At 42.2% G+C, this 22001-nt stretch overlaps 1 protein-coding gene and 1 pseudogene across 3 annotated transcripts in view; both read left to right on the top strand.

Annotated features, from left to right (window-relative positions):
• Positions 1-22001, top strand: part of DCAF5 (DDB1 and CUL4 associated factor 5) — a 102963-nt gene that overhangs the window by 75317 nt on the left and 5645 nt on the right. For all 3 annotated transcript variants that reach the window (XM_047735819.1, XM_047735818.1, XM_047735820.1), the window contains exon 8: positions 16973-17100. In XM_047735819.1, coding sequence (XP_047591775.1) covers positions 16973-17100 — 128 coding nt within the window. The remainder of the gene's footprint in view (positions 1-16972; positions 17101-22001) is intronic.
• LOC125103760 (H/ACA ribonucleoprotein complex subunit 3-like) lies at positions 13033-14592 on the top strand (annotated as a pseudogene).

The following is a 22001-nucleotide window of genomic DNA, read 5'->3' as shown; positions in this document are numbered from 1 at the left end:
CAAATTCTATATGTATTCTTTCATAAAATCAGTATTCCTAGGAAAGTACCCATTCTCCTTTCCCACTTCCCCTTTCCTCTTCTTTCACGTTAGAAAACAAAAACAAAAACAAAACCCAGAAAACCAAAAGTACTCCATAAATTTCCAACCATTTGCTATAAGAGGTAAAAACCTCCAAAGTACAAAAATATATTAGGCTGAAATGTCTGGGGGTGGGGACGGGAATAGGTAATGTAGAAATACTATTTCAGGAAGGAAAAATGAATGATGTAAAATTTCTATTAAAAAAGTACTTGTAGGGGCGCCTAGGTGGCTTAATGGGTTAAAGCCTCTGCCTTCGGCTCAGGTCATGATCTCAGGGTCCTGGGATCACGCCCCACATTGGGCTCTCTGCTCCTCAGGGAACCTGCCTCCCCACCTCTCTGCCCTCCTATCTGCCTACTTGTGATCTCTCTCTCTCTCTCTGCCAAATAAATAAATCTCTCTCTCTCTGAAGTCTTTGTCTTCAGCTCAGGTCATGATCTGAGGGTCTTGGGATCGAGGCCCACCTCAGGCTCTCTGCTCGGCGGGGAGCCTGCTTCCCCCCTCTCTCTGCCTCTCTGCCTACTTTTGATCACTCTCTGTGTCAAATAAATAAAATCTTTAAAAAAAATTTTTTTTTAATTTTAAAAAAATTTTAGGGCTGTAGGGCTTCAGATCCCACAGAGTATGCAGTGGTGGCTCCCACCGCACAGTAACTACAACAGTCACAAAAGCCATAAAGGTGTCTGTGGCAACAAAGTATGCTAGAAACATTCAAGTTCTGAAGAAGGCAGAGCCCTTCTAGCCCACCCACAGGTGCTGACCCTCGTCTGTCCTGGGGCGTGTGCACAGAGTCTACAGATTGGGCCACCACAGATGATATCAGAATTTGCACTGGTCACGTGGGTTGATATGACAGAATCTAGAGGTGCTCCAATCCCATAGCCAATCTTCCCTGTAGGACACTTGCTGAGTGCTAGGGTTGTCCTGGGAACTATGGGACTGGCCCGGAGAGGCGGAACGCAGGTGGGTCCCACCTTAACACAGTGTTCTGGAGACAAAGCACTGCCCACCCCCCCACCCCACCTTGGGAGGGGTCTGCTCTATGGAGCTTTTGCCAGAGTGTGCGGGGGGGGGGAAAGGAGGATAAAGAGCTAAGCTTAAAATCTCTAAGGGACAGAACATTCAGAGCAGAGGACAACAGAGACTTGCCAGACTCTCCGTTAAAAGCCCAAGAGGTGGGACGCCTGGCTGGCTCAGTCTGTAGAGCTGCAGCTCTTGATCTTAGGGTTGTGAGTTCAAGCCCCATATTGGACATAGAGATTAATTAAAAAAAAAGAAGAAGAAGCCCAAAAGGCTTATACTCAAGGATGGGCTAGACCAGGAAGGATGAGTGAACTATCCTGTAATCTCCTGGTGCTTAGGACACGACCCCAGTTAGAGAAAGGCACCTGCAACAAGAACACTCTAGGTCTTGACTTGAGATATCTGAAGCCAGAAGTAGATGTATTCTTCCTAAAGAAACAACCCAGCACTGAACTAGTTCCTCCCGATTAGATTGAGGATGATCAAGCCCTTACTTTATTTTCTCAAGAGTAGAATGGGGAATGCCATAAGGAGGAAATCAGCTTTGGTCTGTGTTAGTTTGTTAGGACTGCGATAACAAAATCCCACAAAATGGGCGACTTAAACCACAAAAATATATCTTTTCACAGTTCTGGAGCTTAGAAGTTCAAGAGAAAGGTGCTGGCAGGTTTGATTTCTCCTGAGGCCTTTCTCCTTGGCTTACAAATGACCACCTTCTCACTGTGTGCTCACATGACCTTTTCTCTGTGCACACACATCACTGGTGTCCCTTCTTCTTAGGAGGATACCAGTCTCATTGGATTATAACTTCATTTAACCTTAATTACTTCCTTAAAGGCCCTGTCTCCAAATACAGTCACATTAGGATTTAGGGCCTCAGCATATGTTTTGGGGAAGATAATTTAGTCCATAGCAGTCTCTATGGTTTTTTTATACTCCATGTCTAGCATATGATAACAAATAATGAGGCATGAAAATGTGTCTAGTAATCAAGAGTGAAAAAATAATCAATAGGAACCATCCACAATATTATCCATATATTGACATTAATAAGTAAGGACTTCAAATGTTATAAACAAACAAAATAGAAAAAAAGATGGAGAATTTCAGCGGAGAATTGTAATCTATTTAGAAAATCACATAGACATTATAAAACTGAAAACTGTATCTAAAACTAAGACTTTATTGGGCGGGTTTAACCTATAGTGAGTGGACAGGCTTGGTGAATAAAAGGCAGGTTAATAAAAGCTATCAAAGGACAATGGGAACAGAGACCAGAAAGAGCACAGTGTAAGAGACAAGAGGAGCACAGATGATTCAGCATAGATGAAATTGAAGTCCCAGGAGGATAAGAGAGAGAAAACGAAACAGAAACAATATGTGAAGAGACAATAGCTAGAAGAATTTTCTAAAACAAATGAAATAGACTAATTCTCAGATTCAAGAAACTCAGTAACCACAAACAGGATAAATACAATACACTTAGCCACATCATACGTCAGACTATTAGAGACAAAAGATAATGAGAAAAAGCCCAAAAGCAGCCTGAGAAAATATACAGATTACCTGTAAATGAGCAACAGTAAGAGTGATGGCCAAATTATGGAAGCCAGAATATAATAGAATGATATCTCTCAGGTGCTTAGAGAATTAAAACCTGCCAACCTAAAATTCTGTATCCAGGGAAAATATCTACCAAAAATGTAGGTTTAATAAATACACTTTTTAAAAAGAAATTACAGAATTTTAATGCAATTGCTTCACAGCCCTCAGTGAATTAATGCATCTAAATACCGAGGAGTGACAGGTGTGCAACATCTTAATAAGAAAGGCAATTAGACATTATGTGCCTTCTGATAAAAAGAACACAATACTACTGATAGGCTTGCCAAATAAAACAACTCTGAATAAAACCTCAGGATCCAGCTTTCAGTTTGCAGGAAGCACAGAGGACAGAGGAACATATTGTACTACATTGTGAGCTTACAGTCCACACAATCCAGAGTTCAGAAACGTTAGGTCAAAGGGCCCATTTTCTCTAATAAATACATCCTACTGAAAAAAGGAAAGGATGGACAGAAGGAAGCCTATTGTATAAGAAACGTAAATGACATATTAAAACAAAAACCAGATAAAACTATTTAGAAATGCACACTTGGATGAATAAAATTATTAAAAATGCAGAGAGGTTGGGCGCCTGGGTCGCTCAGTTGGTTAAGCGACTGCCTTCGGCTCAGGTCATGATCCTGGAGTCCCAGGATCGAGTCCCGCATCAGGCTCCCAGCTCCACGGGGAGTCTGCTTCTCCCTCTGACCTTCTCCTCGCTCATGCTCTCTCTCACTGTCTCTCTCTCTCTCAAATAAATAAATAAAATGTTTAAAAAAATTAAAAAAAATGCAGAGAGGTGATTAATATAAAGATCAGGTAATATCTGATTTCATGGGAGGAAAAGGGTTGTAACTGAAATGAGGCACATGAGGCATGAAAATGGCCAGAAAAAATGCCATTTTTTGACTTGGATGTCAGTTATAATAGTGTTCACCTTAAAAAACTTTATTAAGCTCTACTTCTTGTGCTATTTTCTGTATCTTTTTAATTTCTCAATGATGGAAAAAATTGGAAATAAGTGTGGGTCAAAGAATAAATCACAATAAAAATACCATTTTCTCAACTAAACATGAAAACAAGTCATCCTGGCATTCATCTCAGGGGTACTACAGGGGTATTTGACTATAAAATTTTCTGTTTGCATACCCACCCCGACAATAATTTTTTTCTTGAGTTACAACTTACAAGTGTAAAGTACGCTTTTATTGAGGAGTGACTTAAATCTATGCCAGGATGTCCACCATAATAAAGTGCTTGTTGCTCCAGGGTAACTCCAGCGATTAGAAAGTTCTTCATAAGTCTTACTCTGTTTCCTGGGAGTTGAGTGCTATCTTACTGAGAATGGCCTCTCTTCCTCTTCGTAGCCTTTTGCTCATTTGAAGGTAGCTCTCATGTCCTCTTCTAGATCTCTCCAGAGATAGCATCCTCCACCCACCCCTGCCCCGATGTTCAGTTTTGCATTTCCTCAAAGAAATGATTTTTTAAAAATATTTTATTTATTCATTTGACAGACAGAGATCACAAATAGGCAGAGAGGAGGGGGGGAAGCAGGCTCCCTGCTGAGCAGAGAGCCCGATGCGGGGCTCTATCCCAGGACCCTGAGATCATGACCTGAGCTGAAGACAGAGGCTTAACCCACTGAGCCACCCACATGCCCCAAGAAATGATTTTATAATGTTTCTTTACCGTACTGATTTCTCTCCTCCGGATTTGTTCTACCTTTGTTTAAGGATTAACTAAATAAGCTCAGCAGATGTAGCCTGGCTAGATCAGAGGAAAATCTTGGCTCCTTGATATTAAGTGTGCTGCAGGGTGTTTCAGGAAGTACACTCAATATCACATAAACTGTTTTTGGAGGTCACAGAACCCATGATCTGCTCATACTTAGAGTTGGCTAGGGGCCCCCATGGTGTCTACGTGGGCTGTTGTTGGTCCTGGATCCCCATTCTTTATTTGATGCTTGGATTTCTTTGTACACAAGACAAAGAACAGGACCTTATGATTGCTTGTCTTTCTTGTTGGATTCACTAACTTGTAATTGAGGGGTTTGTTTTCTCTTTATTACCATTCAACATTACATCATCAGGTTATCACAGTAAGTCTGTCTCTTTGGTCGTCATCTTGTTGTGCATGTAACTAAGCACCTTTTGTGATTATTTTTCATAAACCTTGGCTCATTTGGGGAATTCAACCTTCCTGCCACTCTTCGGATGACCCACCCACATTCTTTTCCTTTGTTAGTATAGCTTTCCTTTTTCTTTCTGTTCTTTTTATCTTTTTCTATAACTTTCACTGTTTTTATAATTAAATACTTCTTGTTATCAAAATAATACAGGTACATAATTTTACATCAAATTAAGATATTACAAAACTTACTTTTTAAAAATGCAACAGTTCCTTTCTCTTCCTGTAATTCATGCTATCTTTGAATTTTCAGTTTTGGACATTCTCTGTTGCCTTTCTACTCTTGAAATCAGCTACCTTTCCAGAGGGGAATCTTTGATCTAGGATCTGCAGGATATTTGCCTGGCATTTGAGCCATGACTCTAAGAGCCAAATAAGGGAATAGAGCTGTGAATCTCATAGGTCTATGCACAGATTTTTGCTTAATCCCACCCTCCACTGCACCTGGTGTCTTCAGTCCAAAACCTCTTTAGGTCAGCTTCAGCTTGCAACCCCTAGGTCTCTGCCTGTGTGGGGAATGGGGAGCTTCCTGGCCATATGTGCTCAGAGGAGGAGTATAATGATGTAACTGCTCTTTATACAGACTTTTAATTCCTCCTGGTTCTGGCCCTACCCTTAACTTAAGCCTGGCTTCAGGGATACTTAGCACCTCTCATTTTTTTTTTTAAAGATTTTATTTATTTTATTTGACAGACAGAGATTATAAGTAGGCAGAGAGGCAGGCAGAGAGAGAGGAGGAAGCAGGCTCCCTGCCAAGCAGAGAGCCCGATGCGGGGCTCAATCCCAGGACCCTGGGATCATGACCTGAGCCAAAAGCAGAGGCTTTAACCCACTGAGCCACCCAGGCGCCCCAGCACCTCTCATTTTTATATGTAATGTCTCTATATTTTAAATGTTGACAATTCATAATTTTAAAAATACTCAGCAATGTTTGGCAAGCCAGACATATGAGGACTAGATGTGGCCCTTGGGTTCTAGCTTTGAATGCTTAGATGACAAAAAGTCTGTGGGGAAATCCCTACTCTAATCTATCTCCTCTTTGATTTAATCAAAATATGGGACGAGGCTGAGTTCGCTCTCTCGGTGCATGCCTGCATGCTAGTTGAACAGAAGATACTAAGGCAAGCTAATATGGGGAAGCAGCCTTGCTATTCTATGCCTTAAGTCCGACGGGCCATCAGCATTTATTGCAGACCGGCAGTGTGCTTCACAGTGCATACCAGATGCTAAGAAAACTAGATGGAGAGCAGTCCTGAGTATTAGCCAAAAGCAAGGACATTCTTTTTTTCTCTACTCTCCTGTTCAGAAAGACAGAAAGTCACTGGGGAGTTGCAGTTCCAAACTCCAAAGAGATGAAATGTATTTATTATATAAACAGTATAAACTTAACAAATCTCTTTAAGTAATTGCATAGGGCTTCAGAGTAGGCTAAGGAAATCATTTTTTTAAAGATTTTATTTATTTGACAGAGGGAGATCACAAGTAGGCAGAGAGGCAGGCAGAGAGGGTGGGGCGGGAGCAGGCTCCCCGATGAGCAGAGAGCCGATGCAGGGCTCTATCCTAGGACCCTGAGGTCATGACCCAAGCCCAAGGCAGAGGCTTAACCTACTGAGCCACCCAGGCGCCCCAGAAAATCATTTTGAGATGTGAGACCTAATAACCACCATAAAACTTCCTACCTGGCAAGGTTAGGCTCAGTTTTTCAGTTGATGTCAAATAATAACTCATTTTCTAAAAACCTCTCCAAAAATTAAAGGACTAGAACTGGGAATTTGGCCGTGGCAAAGAAAAAGCCCATCGGAATGTTTTACACCTCTCAAGTATGTAGGAAGAGCATCTGTTTTAATGTGGTGATTCTGAAGATAAAATAAACAGACCGGCAATTATGTATAGAGCCAGTGTGGTATATTGGAAAGAGCATTAGGCTCAAAATCTTACCTGGATTCCAGTCCAATGCTGCCACTAACTAGCTGATGGAGTGATTCTAGGCAAGTTATGTAACAGCAATTGTCTGAGCTTTAGTTTCTGCTGTAAAAACTCTTCCCCTCTCAAGGCCTCATATCACGAAATGATTTAACAGTCTCGGGAGCTTTCTGAAAAATGTGTGTTTTCAAATGTAAGACGTTGTTACTGCCATGTAGAGTAGGATCATCGTCCACAGATCCGTAATTTACAAAGCATTTGCTCCCTAGTAACTTAGGTATGGAAGTAATGAATTTGGCAACATGTGGAGGAGGTGGGTGTCTCTGGAAAATCTTCATATTATCTTCTCCTTCCCTTTCCCCTAATTCTTGTTGGAAAGGGCTTTAGGGTTTTTATGGATAAGACTTTTTTCCCTTGAGATCTGCTTCTATGTGAAGACCTTCCTATTTATGGAAAGAAACATAATGTAATAGAGTTGGTAGGCCTGCATTTAAATTCCTGATCCATTCGTCTAGTTTCTGCTTTGGAAAAATTATTTAATCTTGCCAAACTTATTTCTTCATCTGTAAGACAAGAACATTAGCGCTATCAACAGTACAGCCAGAGTAATAACATCCACCTCCTGAGGTTGCTGGTGAGGGTGTTTAGCAGCTGCTCTGCCATGACTGTTACTCCTCCAGAAGAAAGCTTTCTCCCTTGTACTCTTCTCTGAAAAACTCCTTAGAGTCCAAGTCATTGTCTTTCTCTCCCTCAGGAATGGCTGGTTGAGTTGTTGCATCAAGGCTGCTCTTGATTCATCGGTAGTTGAAGAGGGGGAAGGTTCTGTGACAGATTTTTCCCCGAACAGAGGGGAAAACGTGCAGTTTCACTGCCCAGTCACTGCAGCCACCCCCACTGCCAGCAGGCCAATGGAAACAGCTGTAAATGCATTTTCACGGGCCTGCACATGTGTGTGTGCTCTGTCTCACCTCCTTTTTCTAGACCTGTCTTCACTCTCCGTGGGTCAGGCCTGGGCATTTGCCTTTTTCCCCCCTCCCTTATGCCTGGAAGAACAACTGTTTTTAATTGGTCACAAGTAGTTGGTTGTAAACACATGTGATATACAGATGATCAAAGAAGAACTAGTATAATTGACTTTTTGTGCACTTTTTTAAGCACTGCTGTCTGTGGAGCTCTTTGAGCTTTAACTGAGCATTGGCTGTCCCCATCTGACTTTTTTTTTTCTCTTTAAGTCTTAGGTAGTTATGTGATTCCCTAGGAGGCAGCTACCACTCTCTGTATTGTCACTACCCTGATTTAATTCTTTTTTTTTTTTTAAACACTTTTATTTCTTTATTTGACACAGAGAAAGAGACTATAAGTAGGTGGAGTGGCAGAGGGAGAGGGAGAAGCAAGCTCCCCCCTGAGCAGAAAGCCTGATATGGGGACTTGATCCCCTGAGCCAAAGGTAGACACTTAACTGACTGAGCCACCCAAGCGCCCCTCCCTACTCTGATTTAATTCTTGTGGTTTGAAACTTAGAGACACAAGGGATGTTCACTCAGGCCTTTCGGAATTACTCAGGTTATTTGGACAACTCTTTTAGACATAGCAAGGTAAAGAAGTAGTCCCTTGCCCCTCAGAACAGGAACCTCTTAATTCTACCAGTGGTATCAGGAATGAAATAGATTAATTGCCTCAAAAGGTACCTGCCAAACCTCAGTTTGGTAGATAATAGCTTTAGCCTTCTCTTTCAAGCCTTGCTCCAGAGAAAATGATAAGGGGACTTACTTCAGTCTGTTCACTTACTGAGTATCCTAACATAAGACAATATGCAAAACCCGATGTGCCTGGGTGGCTCAGTGGGTTAAGCCTCTGCCTGTGGCTCAGGTCATGATCTCAGGGTCCTGGGATCGAGCCCTGCATTGGGCTCTCTGCTCAATGGGGAGTCTGCTTCCCCCCCCGCCCTGCCTGCCTCTCTGCCTACTTACGATCTCTGTCAAATAAATAAATAAAATCTTTAAAAAAAAAAAAGACATTATGCAAAACCCTATGGGTGACTGAAAGAATAAATACTTTCTTGCCCTCAAAGAACTTCTAGTCTAAGAAAGATGAGAAAAGGGGATGTGTGTGTGCACATGATGAATTTAAAAGTGGGTTCCAGGGCCCATAGAAAAAGATAATGAAGGGAGGCTTGAAGAGATTTTGGGGATCAGTAAAGTTTTCATGGAAACAGCATTCCAGAGGACCATGATGGATAGGTAGGATTTTAGCCCCTTTATTTCTCTGCTCTTACTATAGTAAAAATGCCATAAAAGAAATATCCAAATTTGACAGAAGGAAGATGGAGAAACACTTGGATACCTCACACATTGGATGATGGGGACACTAATGGAGATTGAGTTTTATGCGGTATACCTATATTCTGCAGTCAAATACACTCATATCTTTTCATTCACTTGTCAAACATTTATTGAAAACCTAGTCCATGCTAGGCACTGTTCAAGGCTTGATTGTATAGCAGAAGACCCCTGCCATCATCGAGCTTATGTTCTACCAAGAGAAGCTTACAATAAACAATAAACACAATAAATTATATTATGTTTAACAGGTTAGAAATGCTAAGGAAAAGGATAACATAGAGTGGAATAAGGGGGTATGGAAGTGGTATTGGGGGGTCAGGGAAATGCAGCTTTTTAGGTAGGATGTTCAGTATAGACCTCTTTGAGAAGATCACATTTGAGCAAAACCTCAAAGTGGTGAGGGAGTTAGCCATGCAGAAATCTGGGGGAAGAACATTTTAGGTCAAACCAGTGCAAAGTTCTGAAGTGAGAATGTGCCTCATGTGTTTGAGAAATAACATGGAAAACGGTGTGTTTTGAGGTAGAGTAAGAGAGAGGGGAATAGTAGGGTTAAGTAGGGCATAAAGGGGTGTCCCATTAGGCTGTTACTGTGGGTGAAACAGAAGACCCATTAGAGAATTCTGAGCAGAGGAGTGACATGATCTAACTTATTTTAACAGTATCACTCTGGCTGTGGAGTTGAGGATAGATGGTGGGCGTGGGGCTGCCAAGGATAGGAATGAGGAGAACTAGTAGGAGTCCCCCATGATACAGGTGAGTGATGGTGGTGGTGGCTTAAATAAAGGTAATAGAGGTTTCAGTCTAGATGGTTTTTGAAGGTAAATCCTGATCATGATTTCCTGATAGATTGGACTGGGGGAGAGGAGGAGCAGGTAGAGTTTGAGATGTCTCTTAAACATCCAGGTGGAGATGGATGTTGAACAGTTTGGATAATAGAGGTATGAAATTCGAGAGTTCAAGAGAAGTTCTGAACTAGAGATAAAAATTTGAGTTTTGTTTGCATATAAGTAGTGTTTAAAGGCACAAGACTGGATGACATCAGCAAACAAGTAAGTATAGCTAGTCAAGAGAAGGGAAGCAATGACTGAGCTCTAAGGCATTCCTGTGTTACGGAGTCAGGGAGAGCAGCCAAAAAGGGAAGCAAGAAGGAGTGACCAATTACATAAGAGAAAAACCATGAGAAGGTGGTCCTAGGAAGGCAGTGAAGAAAGGGGAGGCAACTATATCAGATATTGCTGATAGATCACATAAGTAGAATGAGGACTGAATTAAACCATTAGATTCTTTGGTATCACCGAGGTTAGGGAAGGACTGTGTAATTAGAGAGATTTGATTTCCATTTTATTATTTGAGTAACCACTGCCACCTTTTTCAACTTCTCTGCACCCCTCCCCCTATAAAGTGGTACCACTCTTTTATGTATTTGCTCATTATCTTGCCCTATTAATACATTCTGCTTAATTTTGTTTGATATTCCAACCTAGAGCCCACCAGATAGGATTCGCCCATGAAATGCTAAAAGCATTTCCTTTACCATAATCTGTCATTTTTATCTGAGTATTGAGGGTTTCTTTTCTTTTCTTTTTTAAAATTTTATTTCTTTATTTGAGAGAGAGAGATGGAGAGAGCATGAGCTGGGAGGAGAGGGAGAAGCAAGCTCCCCACTGAGCAGGGAACCTAACTGGGGCTAAATCCCAGGACCCTGAGATCATGACCTGAGCCACCCAGGAGTGTAAGGGTTGTTTGTTTGTTTGTTTGTTTGTTTTTTATTTTTTTTTATTTTTTTTTAAATTCTTTTTTTTTTTTTTTTTTTTGAAGATTTTATTTATTTATTTGTCAGAGAGAGACAGCATACAAGCAGGTAGAGTGGCAGGGAGAGGCAGAGAGAGAAGCAGGCTCCCCGCTGAGCAAGGAGCCCGATGTGGGACTTGATCCTAGGACCCTGAGATCATGACCTGAGCCGAAGGCAGTGGCTTAACCCGCTGAGCCACCCAGGCGCCCCTTGTTTGTTTTTTAAATATTACCATTAACAGTGTTCTAGATCCCAGGTTCATGAGTTTGAGCCGCATGTAGAGATTACTAAAAAAAAAGTTAAAACTTAAAAAAACAAACAAACAGAAATCTAAGAGCAACTTATCAATCTTACTGGGAAGAGGTCCTCAATGGCAGTTGGGGCTATAGAACAGGACATGTTAAGTATTTTGTTATAAAATAAATCCCAAATCAGTCCCAAATCAATCAACTGGATAAAATACCAGTATTAATTTTGCTGTCAGAGTTTTTGGGGTTTTTTTCCCCCCCTTCCATTAATTAATGGGTAGGACAAACACCCCTCTGAGAATGGGATGGGGAAATGGTGGATAACACTGAGATTAGGGAGGGTGAAGTGTGAAAGTGGTAGTAAGGGACCCGGAACAGGGACCAGATGATTGGAAGGGGCTGATGGAAGACAAGAAATTAAGATGGCAGGAGATAAATTTGCATTCCTGAGTAACAGAGTACTGGCCTTAGACTAAAGCATCAAGAAATCTTGACCTGGCTGCTTATACTTCTTGAGCTGAAAACATCATCATTCTTAGAGGATTTTGTTAAAGCAAATAAAATTGGCAAAGAACAGAAGTAACAGAAGTTGTCAAGAAATGGGAGTGGTGTCCTGACCCTTGAAAGTCCTGAGGGGACAAATCTCTGGCTGAATGTTGTAGAAAGGGGACCATAGGTAAAGGGAAGGGAAATGAGGACTATACACTTAGCCCCTTGTCTTCTCTGGAGGGACACTTGGCTTTGGTGTTTTAGAATGGTGTTTATTGGGGTTCTGAGTAAGGTGTTTTCTCTGAGTCCCTTGTGTTTCCTGGGATCCCCCTGTGGTAGTGAGTCAGTCACTGATACCAGAATCTTGTAAGATGGTCCACTGCTTTTCTAAGACCTTGCAGGAAAATAGGTAAGGGGATTTATAGCCTTCACCTCCCTAGCACCCCATCTGAACCACAGGAAAGATGGAGATGTAGAATTTTGGCTTTGTAAAAAAAAAAAGAGAGAGAGAGAGAAAGAGTGATGCCAGTGTGTTTGGTGGGCCAGTCAGAACAGATGACTGAGAGAAATGACCGTTGGATTGTACAGAAGTGGATAAACAAATGACAGCTGAAGAATGAATGAGGTGGTTTTCCCCGAGTATGTGCTGTTTCAGTCATTGTGTCCATTATTAGTGATGAGGTCTTGACTCAGTTCAGTAACCATGGGCTGAAGTTGATCTGCATCAAGCCCCTAACCGCCATCTGAGAGATGATCCTGAAGGGACTTTTCTTTTAAATTAACATATAATGCATTATTTGCCTGAGGGTTACAGGTCTGTGAATCATCAGCTGAAGGGACATTTTGTAGCTTACATAGTTCTAAGCAAAGAATATTTCCTGCCTGACTCTTGCCAACTTGATCCTCCTGTTGATGGGTACAGTCTAGCTAAGTAATGGAGAGAGGAGACCCTAAGTTCTCATATATGCTGTTATTTTTGATAACATTATTGTTATTTTGATATTTTACTGATACTGGCATCTTTAGCTATTTCAGATAGAAGAAATCTGGTTTATACAAATCTCTAGGACTGATAAAAATCTATTCTCTAATAATCATTGTATCTAAACTGTACAGTAGCAGCTGTATTCAGTCATTTGAAACCCAGAAACCAGGAGAGAGACTCTCGAGCCTCCCTGAAGCCCATTCACTGTTCGGATTCTGTGTACACAGCCTTGGATCACTTAAACAAATGGCAGTAATAATTCTTCCTATACCTGTTGTCACCATCAGTGTCTTGGCTCTGTGGATTTCCTAGTTACCATTTTGGGCAGGAAGAAGGAGGAAAGACCTATATTAAAATCGCTGCCATGGGCAGAATTGGAACTTCTGGCGTTGGTGTGTTGTGTTTCTCCAGTATTATCTCAACAAGCAGGGAGCCTGGGTCTATATGCTGAAGAAGCCTGACCCTGTGGGACAGCAGACCTGCTCGGCTCATCCTGCTCGGTTCTCCCCAGATGACTAATACTCTCAACACTGAATCACCGTCAAGAAACGCTTCGAGGTGCTCATGACCCAGTAACCGCGCCCTCTGAGGGTCCCTGACATTTCATGTCTCTTTTGCTACCGCTCAGAGACTTTGTGAAACTAAGCTCTTCAAACTGAGCCTTGAAGCCTTCTTACCACCCTTGCTCTTGGGAATCTGGTCTCATCACTGCCTTTGATCGTGCTTGTGTGAAGCAGTCATGGTAGCATCCCTCTTAAGGGAACAGGTTTGAATCCTCCTTCCACAGTTTGAATCATTGCAAACTTATTAAAATGATTTGAAAGAGAAAGTAAATAAATATATAAACTTGCTGCCATGAAGAGAAACCAGATGAGGTCACATTATATGGGAGAATAGAAAGTTTTCCCATGGTCTGAGTTCACAGATGTTGAGACCCTTCAGTTATTCTTCAGGCCCAGAAGTTACTGAAGTTGTATTCCAAATCAGCTTTGGTGGAAAGGTCAATCTGGTTGATAAGCTTTAGGTTCATGGTAGTTGATTCTTTAAGACATGAGACCCTCCATCTGTCCTCCTATGGGTAGTACTTACTCTACAGTTGCCCTCTCCCGGGACACCTGGGTGGCTCAGTCGATCAGGTGTCTGCCTTCGGCTCAGGTCATGACTCAGGGTCCTGGGATCGAGTCCTGCATAGGGCTCCCTGCTCAGTGGGGATCCTGCTTCTCCCTCTGCCTGCCACTCCCCCTCTTGAGCTCTTTCTCTGGCAAATAAATAAGTAAAAATCCTGAAAAGAAAAAAAGAATCGCCCTCTCCTGAAACACTGGCCATTCAACAAGTACTTACTGAGCACCTGCTTTAGTCCAGCCACTGCACCCCCCGTTCTAGGTGTGAAAGCTCTCATGAACTATTCAGTGTTGGCAATGTGATGAAATGTTCTGGGGGATACAATGGAGCTTGTGCTCTGGATACCACTGGATAAAATCTGCCCCTTCCCATTTTTAAGTTGAGGGCTTAAAAAGAAAACTGACTCATATGGTAACTGCCAGAAAGATTTCCAGATATTTTATGAGCTTCAGACTCCATCCCTGTACAAATCCTTTCATCTCTTAAAGGCCGCTGTTACAGTGGAAAGGATATTGGGGGCATTATGGGCAAACAGACTGGTTCAAATCTTGACTCTGCCATTTACTTGACTAAGAGGAAGTCAATCAAATTCTCTGAGTTACTTAAATTACTTCTATTGAAGGCAGTAAGATTAAATAAGAGATTGTACTAGGTTTAACCCGAAGTTTCTTTGCTAGTGACTACCCCAGCGCAGGTATGGGTAGGAGTAGGATATGGGAAACACGGAATTCAGAAGGGACCCATGAGTGGGAATGCGACTTTTTTTCCTTTTTAAAGATTTTATTTATTTATTTGAGAGAGAGAGAGAATGAGAGAGAGAGCATGAGAAGGGGGAGGGTCAGAGGGAGAAGCAGACTCCCCACCGAGCAGGGAGCCCAATACAGGACTCAATCCCAGGACTCCAGGATCATGACATGAGCTGAAGGTAGTCGCTCAACCGACTGAGCCACTCAGGTGCCCCATGAATGCTACTTTTTGAATCAACCTTACATAGGAAACAACAGCAACAAGGGAACTCCTTGGAGGAGGGTAAGATCCCTATATGGGAATAGCTGTTTTAGATTCCCATGGATCTCTTTTCCTTATTTTCTCATTTATTTTTATTTTGACTAAGCTCAGGTTACCTTCCCTTCCTTCCACTCCACTCTGGGAACCCAGTACACTGAGGCTATCTAGGGTTTCCCATCACGGCAGCCTGCTTTGGTGCTTAACCTTTCCTTTTATTTTTATTTGTTTGTTTATTTTTGGTGAGAGAGCACAGGCGGGGGAGGAGGAGAGGCAGAAGCAGAGGGAGAAGAAGAGAGAGACTCCTAAGGAGTCTCCATGCGCAGTGCAGAGACCCAACGCAGGACTTGATTTCACAACTCTGAGATCATGACCTGACCTGAAATCAAGAGTCTGGAAGCTTAACCGACTGAACCACCTAGGCACCCCTAACCTTTCCTGATCCATGAAAAACATGCCCTATGTTTATGTCTCCATAAGGAGAATGCCCTAGTCATTCTCCTTCATGGTTTATTAGCAGACTTGATGATGTTGGGTTGGGATATGGATAGCTTTATGGATAATTCAAATATTAATAATGTCAGGGGCTCCTGGAGTGGCTCATTCAGTTTAAGCTTCCAGCTCTTGATTTCAGCTCAGGTCATGATCTCTGAGTCATGGGATCAAGCCCCCCATCAGGCTCTGTGCTCACCATGGAGTCTGCTTGTCCTTCTCCCTCTGCTTCTCCCCCCCCGCCATGACACTCTCTCTTACTCTCACAAACAAACAAACATTTTTAAAAATAACAGCAAATATGGTGGAAAATTTAGGCAAAGAACATTTTTGTCACTGACCAAATAGAGTAAGCACCCAGTGCTAATTAAGTTGGCAGATCTGAAAGCTCCTATTGTCATAAAAGAGATGTTTATGTACACGGCAGTCAAGAGGAGTATCTTCCATGAGTCAAAAGGGGAGTTGTGTCAGGAGGCCAAAAGCAGAAGACCCCTTCTCCAGAACCAGATTATTTTTAGAGAAGGGATATTGTGTAGTCATTGTCCCTCTAGACAGTGAGATGAGAAATGTCTGGAATGAAGGTTTAAACAAGCTGGAGTTGGGAGTGAAGTAGAGGCATGTGGAGCGGAAACTGCCTACTGATACTTTGTTCCCTAATGGTGCCATACTCCTGGGGTGGGGGGGCTAAGATGGTATTCAGGGCTTAGATAAATGAACATTTAACTTGTTTGTGTCTGAATGCATCATATTTTGCCAATTGGCTGGGGACACAGGTTGGCCTATGTGTACTGAGCTGTTGAGGGTTACCCAGAAGCGACCTTGTTTAGAACACGGGTGCATGTGTTCTGTGTGTGATCCATTGAAGGCGAACCTTAGAGATTATTCCAGGTTTATAAATGATGACATCTTCATTTGTGTTATAAATTCCAAGCATCTAGTGCTTTTCCCAGTCACTGAAGAAGAAAGCCTATAGGATGGCCCTTAAAATGTAACTTTTTATCAGAGGCCTCTTGATTTTAATCCATACATTCTGTCTTCTAGCCCCTTATTCTAATTCAGATTCTTAGTACTTGGGCTCTCCCTATCAGGAAAGTGGCCCAAATCTTTCTTTATCCCTAGCACTCCCTGCTATCAGTGTAACAGAAGGATTTTCTCCATTATTTTCCTAGTGGCTTTTGTATGTTTGTTTGTTTACAGCCTTCATCATAGCAATTAAGGGCAAATGGATCCGAGATTTTTTTGTGCATTTAGGTAATTGTATGCTTCTGGTTCTGCATGTCCCTTGGCTCAGATGCCTAACTGTTCCCAAGTAGTTCAGTCTCATTCTGTTCATGACTGGCCTTTTCTAAGGTAACACTTGGGTTCTATCTTGGGGATCAAAAACTTGAGAAATGTTTTAAGTGGCTGTGGCTTCATTGACAATGGAATTGCAGTGGGTGGGCGTGGGCAATGCTTAAAGGCTAAATAAAGGCTCTTGGTAAGAGCACATATGCTGAGAGAATATTTCATCTTCCCTCTTTCCATAGCAACTTTATCTGTAAGATTAAGCATTCTGCTGGTGGCATAGTTAATAAAACATCTTGGCTCCACTTCAGAGCTGTTTGTGTGCCATTACTGGAACCTATTACTTTTATCCATTTCATCATTTGATTTTTGTTTCCTTCTGTCTTCCCAGGTGGCATTGGTAGGGTGGTCAACGGAGCCTTCATGGTGCTGAAAGGGCATCGGTCTATTGTTAACCAGGTCCGATTTAACCCTCACACCTACATGATCTGCTCTTCTGGTGTAGAAAAGATTATCAAGGTGAGGCACCTTCCCCTTCTGTTCATTAGACAAATTATTACAATTCATAATTGGAAGAAACTAGAACAGTATGTATATAGGACCTCATACCTAAACATACTAAAGGTCTATCAAAATTCTCAATTATTTTGGGGCACCTGGCTGGCTCAGTCAGTAGAGCATGCGACTCTTGATCTTAAGGTCGTGAGTTTAAGTCCCATGTTGGGGATCAAGATTACTTAAAATTTTTTTCAATTATTTTAACATTATAAAATATTTTTTAAATGATATTAAAAAGTGGTTTAAAACCCTCTTTTCAGGACCACTTTTAAAAATAGTCACTAGGCTTTGAAACTAGACACCACTTGTATACCACTGCATTTCCAGTGGCCTTTGATCTTGAATCTGATGCGTTCTGCTTTCCAAACCTCATCTGGAAGCCACCATCCCCTCAGTTACTCGGTGTGTAGTTTGCATTAATTGCTGTACTAATATGGCACAGACATCACTAAGTGACTGCCAGAACCATAGCTAAATTGTCTCAGAACATATCAAAACCCACTGCATGTGGTTGTGATCGAGGCTAAGCATTTGCATTAATTGCATAGCGACTGAATGAACTTAACCCAGCCAAGGAATTTGTCTAGAGCCTGCAGCTAAGAGACCCAGCCTGGCCTGTATCCACAGGAGGGTGGCCTACTACCTGTCCCTCACTTTGCAGTTGCTAGTGACCCTTTTCCACATCTGTGAAAATGAAGGTTTTGGGGGCAAATGATGAATCCTTTAGGACTCTCTGATAACTTGATTTTTAAGTAAGGATAGATGATAACCCCCCCTAAAAGTTAAAACCCCTAATTTTTTTTTTCCTAAAATAATATTGAAAACCTGAGGGAAGGTATCAGGGAAGAAGTAAAAATTGGTTTGCGATGAAATATTTGGTGGTTTTCATTTCCTCCCTCCTTCCCTCCCTCCGTATAGAATTAAGCCAAGTTGTACCTGAAGCAAGCGAAGCTATCAGAAATATAATGTTGGAGGATGGGTCAATATTTTTATTTGTTCTCATTCCAGATTCCTTTATGTAAAGTTTTGTTGGTCCTGTGGATCAATGCTGACTTTCATGATTGCGCATGTTTTCCCACAGCACTGGAGCAAGACTTCTAGATCATTTTTACTGACTTTTTCTTTTCAGAGATGATGAGATTTCAATTGTAAACTACCCAGCTGGGGTTAATTACACAGCCAGTTAGTAGTAAAGTCAGGATAGAGCCCTGTTCTTTGTTCTTCCCAGTGGCCTGTTACCTTCCCCATGCTGGAGGGAAGGCAACAGGGAGCCAGAGGCCTCTGCTGGAGGTGGTCACCTCGGTCGTCCTTCACTGGACAGTCATGGAATTGGCCCTGTCCCTTGAATTGCCTTCTCTTCTCCTTTGGCCTATGACTAATGGGCTGGCACAGTAGCATGTCCTTGCTAGGCCTGTTGACATCATTCTGTTTCTCAGAGCTCTGCTTGGGCATCTCCTTTAGAAGAGAGATTCCTGCTTGGCCATGCACTCTGGGATGCTTCTGTACTTAGTCTCCCCAATTATTGTTTAGTCAACTGGAGTCTTTACCCTAAAGGTCATAGTTTGGAAACCAGCCAAGTTCTCAGAGGAGTAAGAGAAGAAAGGGCTTTTTCTCTGGGAGGTTATCCAGGCTGAACTATGGAGCTTACTGCTTCCAGGTTCCAGTGGGGTCTGAATCCTTCCCCACCAGGAGGCACATTTAGCCATTCGAAACCTTAAGTCAGTACAGCTGGTACCCCTGGACAGTTCTTTGAGCCTGTCCCCATTTGTCAAGTGAGGATATTTATGGTGACTTGCCATCCAGGAGTTCCTTGTGAATTATCTGTGCCTGATAATTTCTGACTATTTTAATAAGTGTCACTTTCCTGCTTGCCATTTCTGAGAGGATCAATGGCTTAAAGAGCATAATATCTAGCCCAGCCGGGGACGTTTTTTCTCTCTACTTTACTCCACCTTCTCCCTTGTCCTTTACTGCTGCTGTCCTAGCCCAGAAGAGAAGAATCCCAGTTGTTGGGACCAGCTTCTTCTTCAGTCCCCTGAAGAAGAATGTCTTGTTTAGCAAAAGAGGGGTTTGTTTTATAGTTAAGCATGGAGGGGCAAGACAGAGCAAATGCTGACATTTTTTCCTCAAAAGACCAATATTCATTTGTTTACCTATGATATTTGTGATATGTATGATATACCTACATGTGCCCTTTGTGCTAGACTTTGTGGGGAACATAAAGGCGAAAAAAGGCGAAAAAAGGTCACCCCATAAGAGAGACAAGAAGTAAATACAATGAAAAGTGCAGTAGCTACACAAGAGATGGAAACAGAAATGCTCTGGGGGAGGGAGAGATTTTTTTGTCTCATCTGTGATAACCTTGGGCAGGTAGGATTTGAGCTAGAATTTGGAGAATAAAGACTGCAAAAGGAAGGAGTAAGATATGAGGAACATTCTAAGTAGAGGCAATGGATAGTTAATTATTTTGTTGAATTAATAAATAGTTATTGATCACCTACTGTGTTCTAGCAGTATACTTAAGAATAATTGCTCAGAAGCAGTGAAGCATAGGACCTGTTCAGAAAATGACCATGTTTGGCCACAGGGAAGAGCACAAGAATGGAGGACTAAGGTATAAGGCAGGAAGGGGGGCAGGAGGTGGGCCCAGAAGGTTTTGGAAGCCATATTAGAGAGAGTGGAGAACCCTTAAATAGCAATTAGTTCCCTTTCAGTGTAGATTTTCTTGGTAAATGGCCAGATTTCCTAATTTAATATAATAGTACAAAGAGGAGAGGGCTTAGAGCTGCTATGTCAGGCATATCCTGCGCACCTGTGTAGATCAGAACACTTGCTACTTAATTGCTTTCCATTTTGACAATGTCTGAGTAAGAGTTGAAGGGCACCTTTCCCCCTCAGCAATCTCTCGAGCTTGGAGAGAAGCTCAGAAAAGCTTGGAGAGAAATCTGCTCATCCCTCTCCTCCTTTTCTTATGAAACGTGCCCCAGGAGGAGGCTTGTCTATCCACATTTAACATGTCGGGGCAGAAGGTTGTGTTTTTGGTGCTTTACTTCTGAGTTGCTGACTTTCGGTGTAAAGAAATAAATACTTTCGGGGCACCTGGGTGGCTCAGTGGGTTAAAGCCTCTGCCTTCGGCTCAGGTCATGATCTCAGGGTCCTGAGATCGAGCCCCGCATCGGGCTCTCTGCTCAGTGGAGAGCCTGCTTCCCTCTCTCTCTCTCTCTGCCTGCCTCTCTGCCTACTTGTGATCTCTCTGTCAAATAAATAAATAAAATCTTAAAAAAAAAAAAAAAAAAGAAATACTTTCACAAATATTTCAAAATATTTTTAGGATGAGGACTAAGATAATTGGGATGGTCCATACTTCTGATGTTCAAAAGTCTCTTTGAGGATGGGTCTAAAGCTTTCTGGGTGAGGAATTCAGCTGCCAAGTGAAAGAGAAAGCACCACATTTTTTTTGTGCTTTGGTATAGGTTATGTCATTTCATCATTGTCATTTCTACAGATGAGAAAAGATGTGCTCGAGAGTGAAGTCATTTTGCCCAGGGCCCTGTGGGGCTGGGGTTCCTACCTGTTCTGCCTGTCCCTGCAGCTCGGTGCCACAAGTCCCTGGAGGACTGCAGACTGGCTGTCTGGGATAATGGTTTTGTTTCGCTCTGAATCTTAGGGTTGGATGAGACCCATCTAATTCACTGTTTAGATCAGGGAGCTAAGCTTTATCTGAGGTCAGCCCAAGCTGAGTAGGAACCCACACTCACGTCTCTTGCCTCCTGATGCACGGTTTTGTTCCATTACTCCAGGCTTCAGGAATGAAAGTCTACCTCAGCTTAATACATTCCAGGGCCCAAATAAAAGCTGCTTTCAGTGTTAATGATTTTCATTCCTGAAGTGAAGACGCAGGGACTGGATGGTTGATTAGAACCTAGAAACTGCCTTGTTGCATACTTGGACCACCCTTAATATTTGTACTTCTGTTAACAAATTTTGTGTTTCTGTGAAGCACGTAGAGATTTATATTTATATTAGACAGCATGGTTAGTAAAATTTTACCATTTTTAAACTGGGAGAGTAAGAGATCTGGCCTTGGAATATAGGATAAGACCCTCCCATCCCACCCCAAAGTCCTAAGGGACCCCTCAGTTTCCTTTCTAAGCTACTGAACTTTAATTCTCTTGGACATTTGTTTACAGAAATAGTTATGTGTAGCTTGAGCCTGTTGTTGAGGGCCCTGTCTAAATGGCTCAAAACATAGGGTCTCACAAAGAATTTGAGAATCTCTTCAGGCAAATCCTTTATTTTCTGCTACTTATTTTCTAACTGTATTCTAGTGTTTCTTAAGAAGTTAGTCTTCCCCTTGTTAAAACTGCAGAGCCCTGGTACCTGCTGATGACTTCATGAATCAGAATCTCTTAAGGGTGGGGCTCAGGAGTGAACACCATTAAGATTCTGTAGGTGACTCCTGTGCACTCCTGAGTGTGAGAACCACTGCCTTAAACCTCCCCCAGGTCAGGTGGTGAAGATGGAGAGAGGAGAACAGCCCAGGAGGTGTAGGCTGTGAATAGTTGAAGGAGAAAGGAATCTGACTTGGGAGTTGATGAAGAGAGCCAACCTAGGTTTTTCCAGCCCCTTTTGAACTGGAGATCCTCCAAAAAGGTGCTACCTCTCAGAAGTTGCAAATAAAGCATGGGAAGGATGGGGCCTCAAGAAAGTACTCAAAAAGAGGTGAATTTGTCCTTGGATAGCTTTGGGGAAGCAAAGCCATTGTCTTGATAGAGGATAGAGAATGAAGAGCTCTGTTTTCTGGGTTGGGTGCCATCTAAAGATAGACACCAGCCTGTCAGGCAAGAGAATCGCCTGGAATT

This window comes from Lutra lutra, chromosome 7 (assembly GCF_902655055.1).
Source record: "Lutra lutra chromosome 7, mLutLut1.2, whole genome shotgun sequence".
In the NCBI taxonomy this organism is placed as follows: domain Eukaryota; kingdom Metazoa; phylum Chordata; class Mammalia; order Carnivora; family Mustelidae; genus Lutra; species Lutra lutra.
Note: the sequence above shows the minus strand (reverse complement) of the source record. Positions and strands in the feature narration are given on the sequence as shown.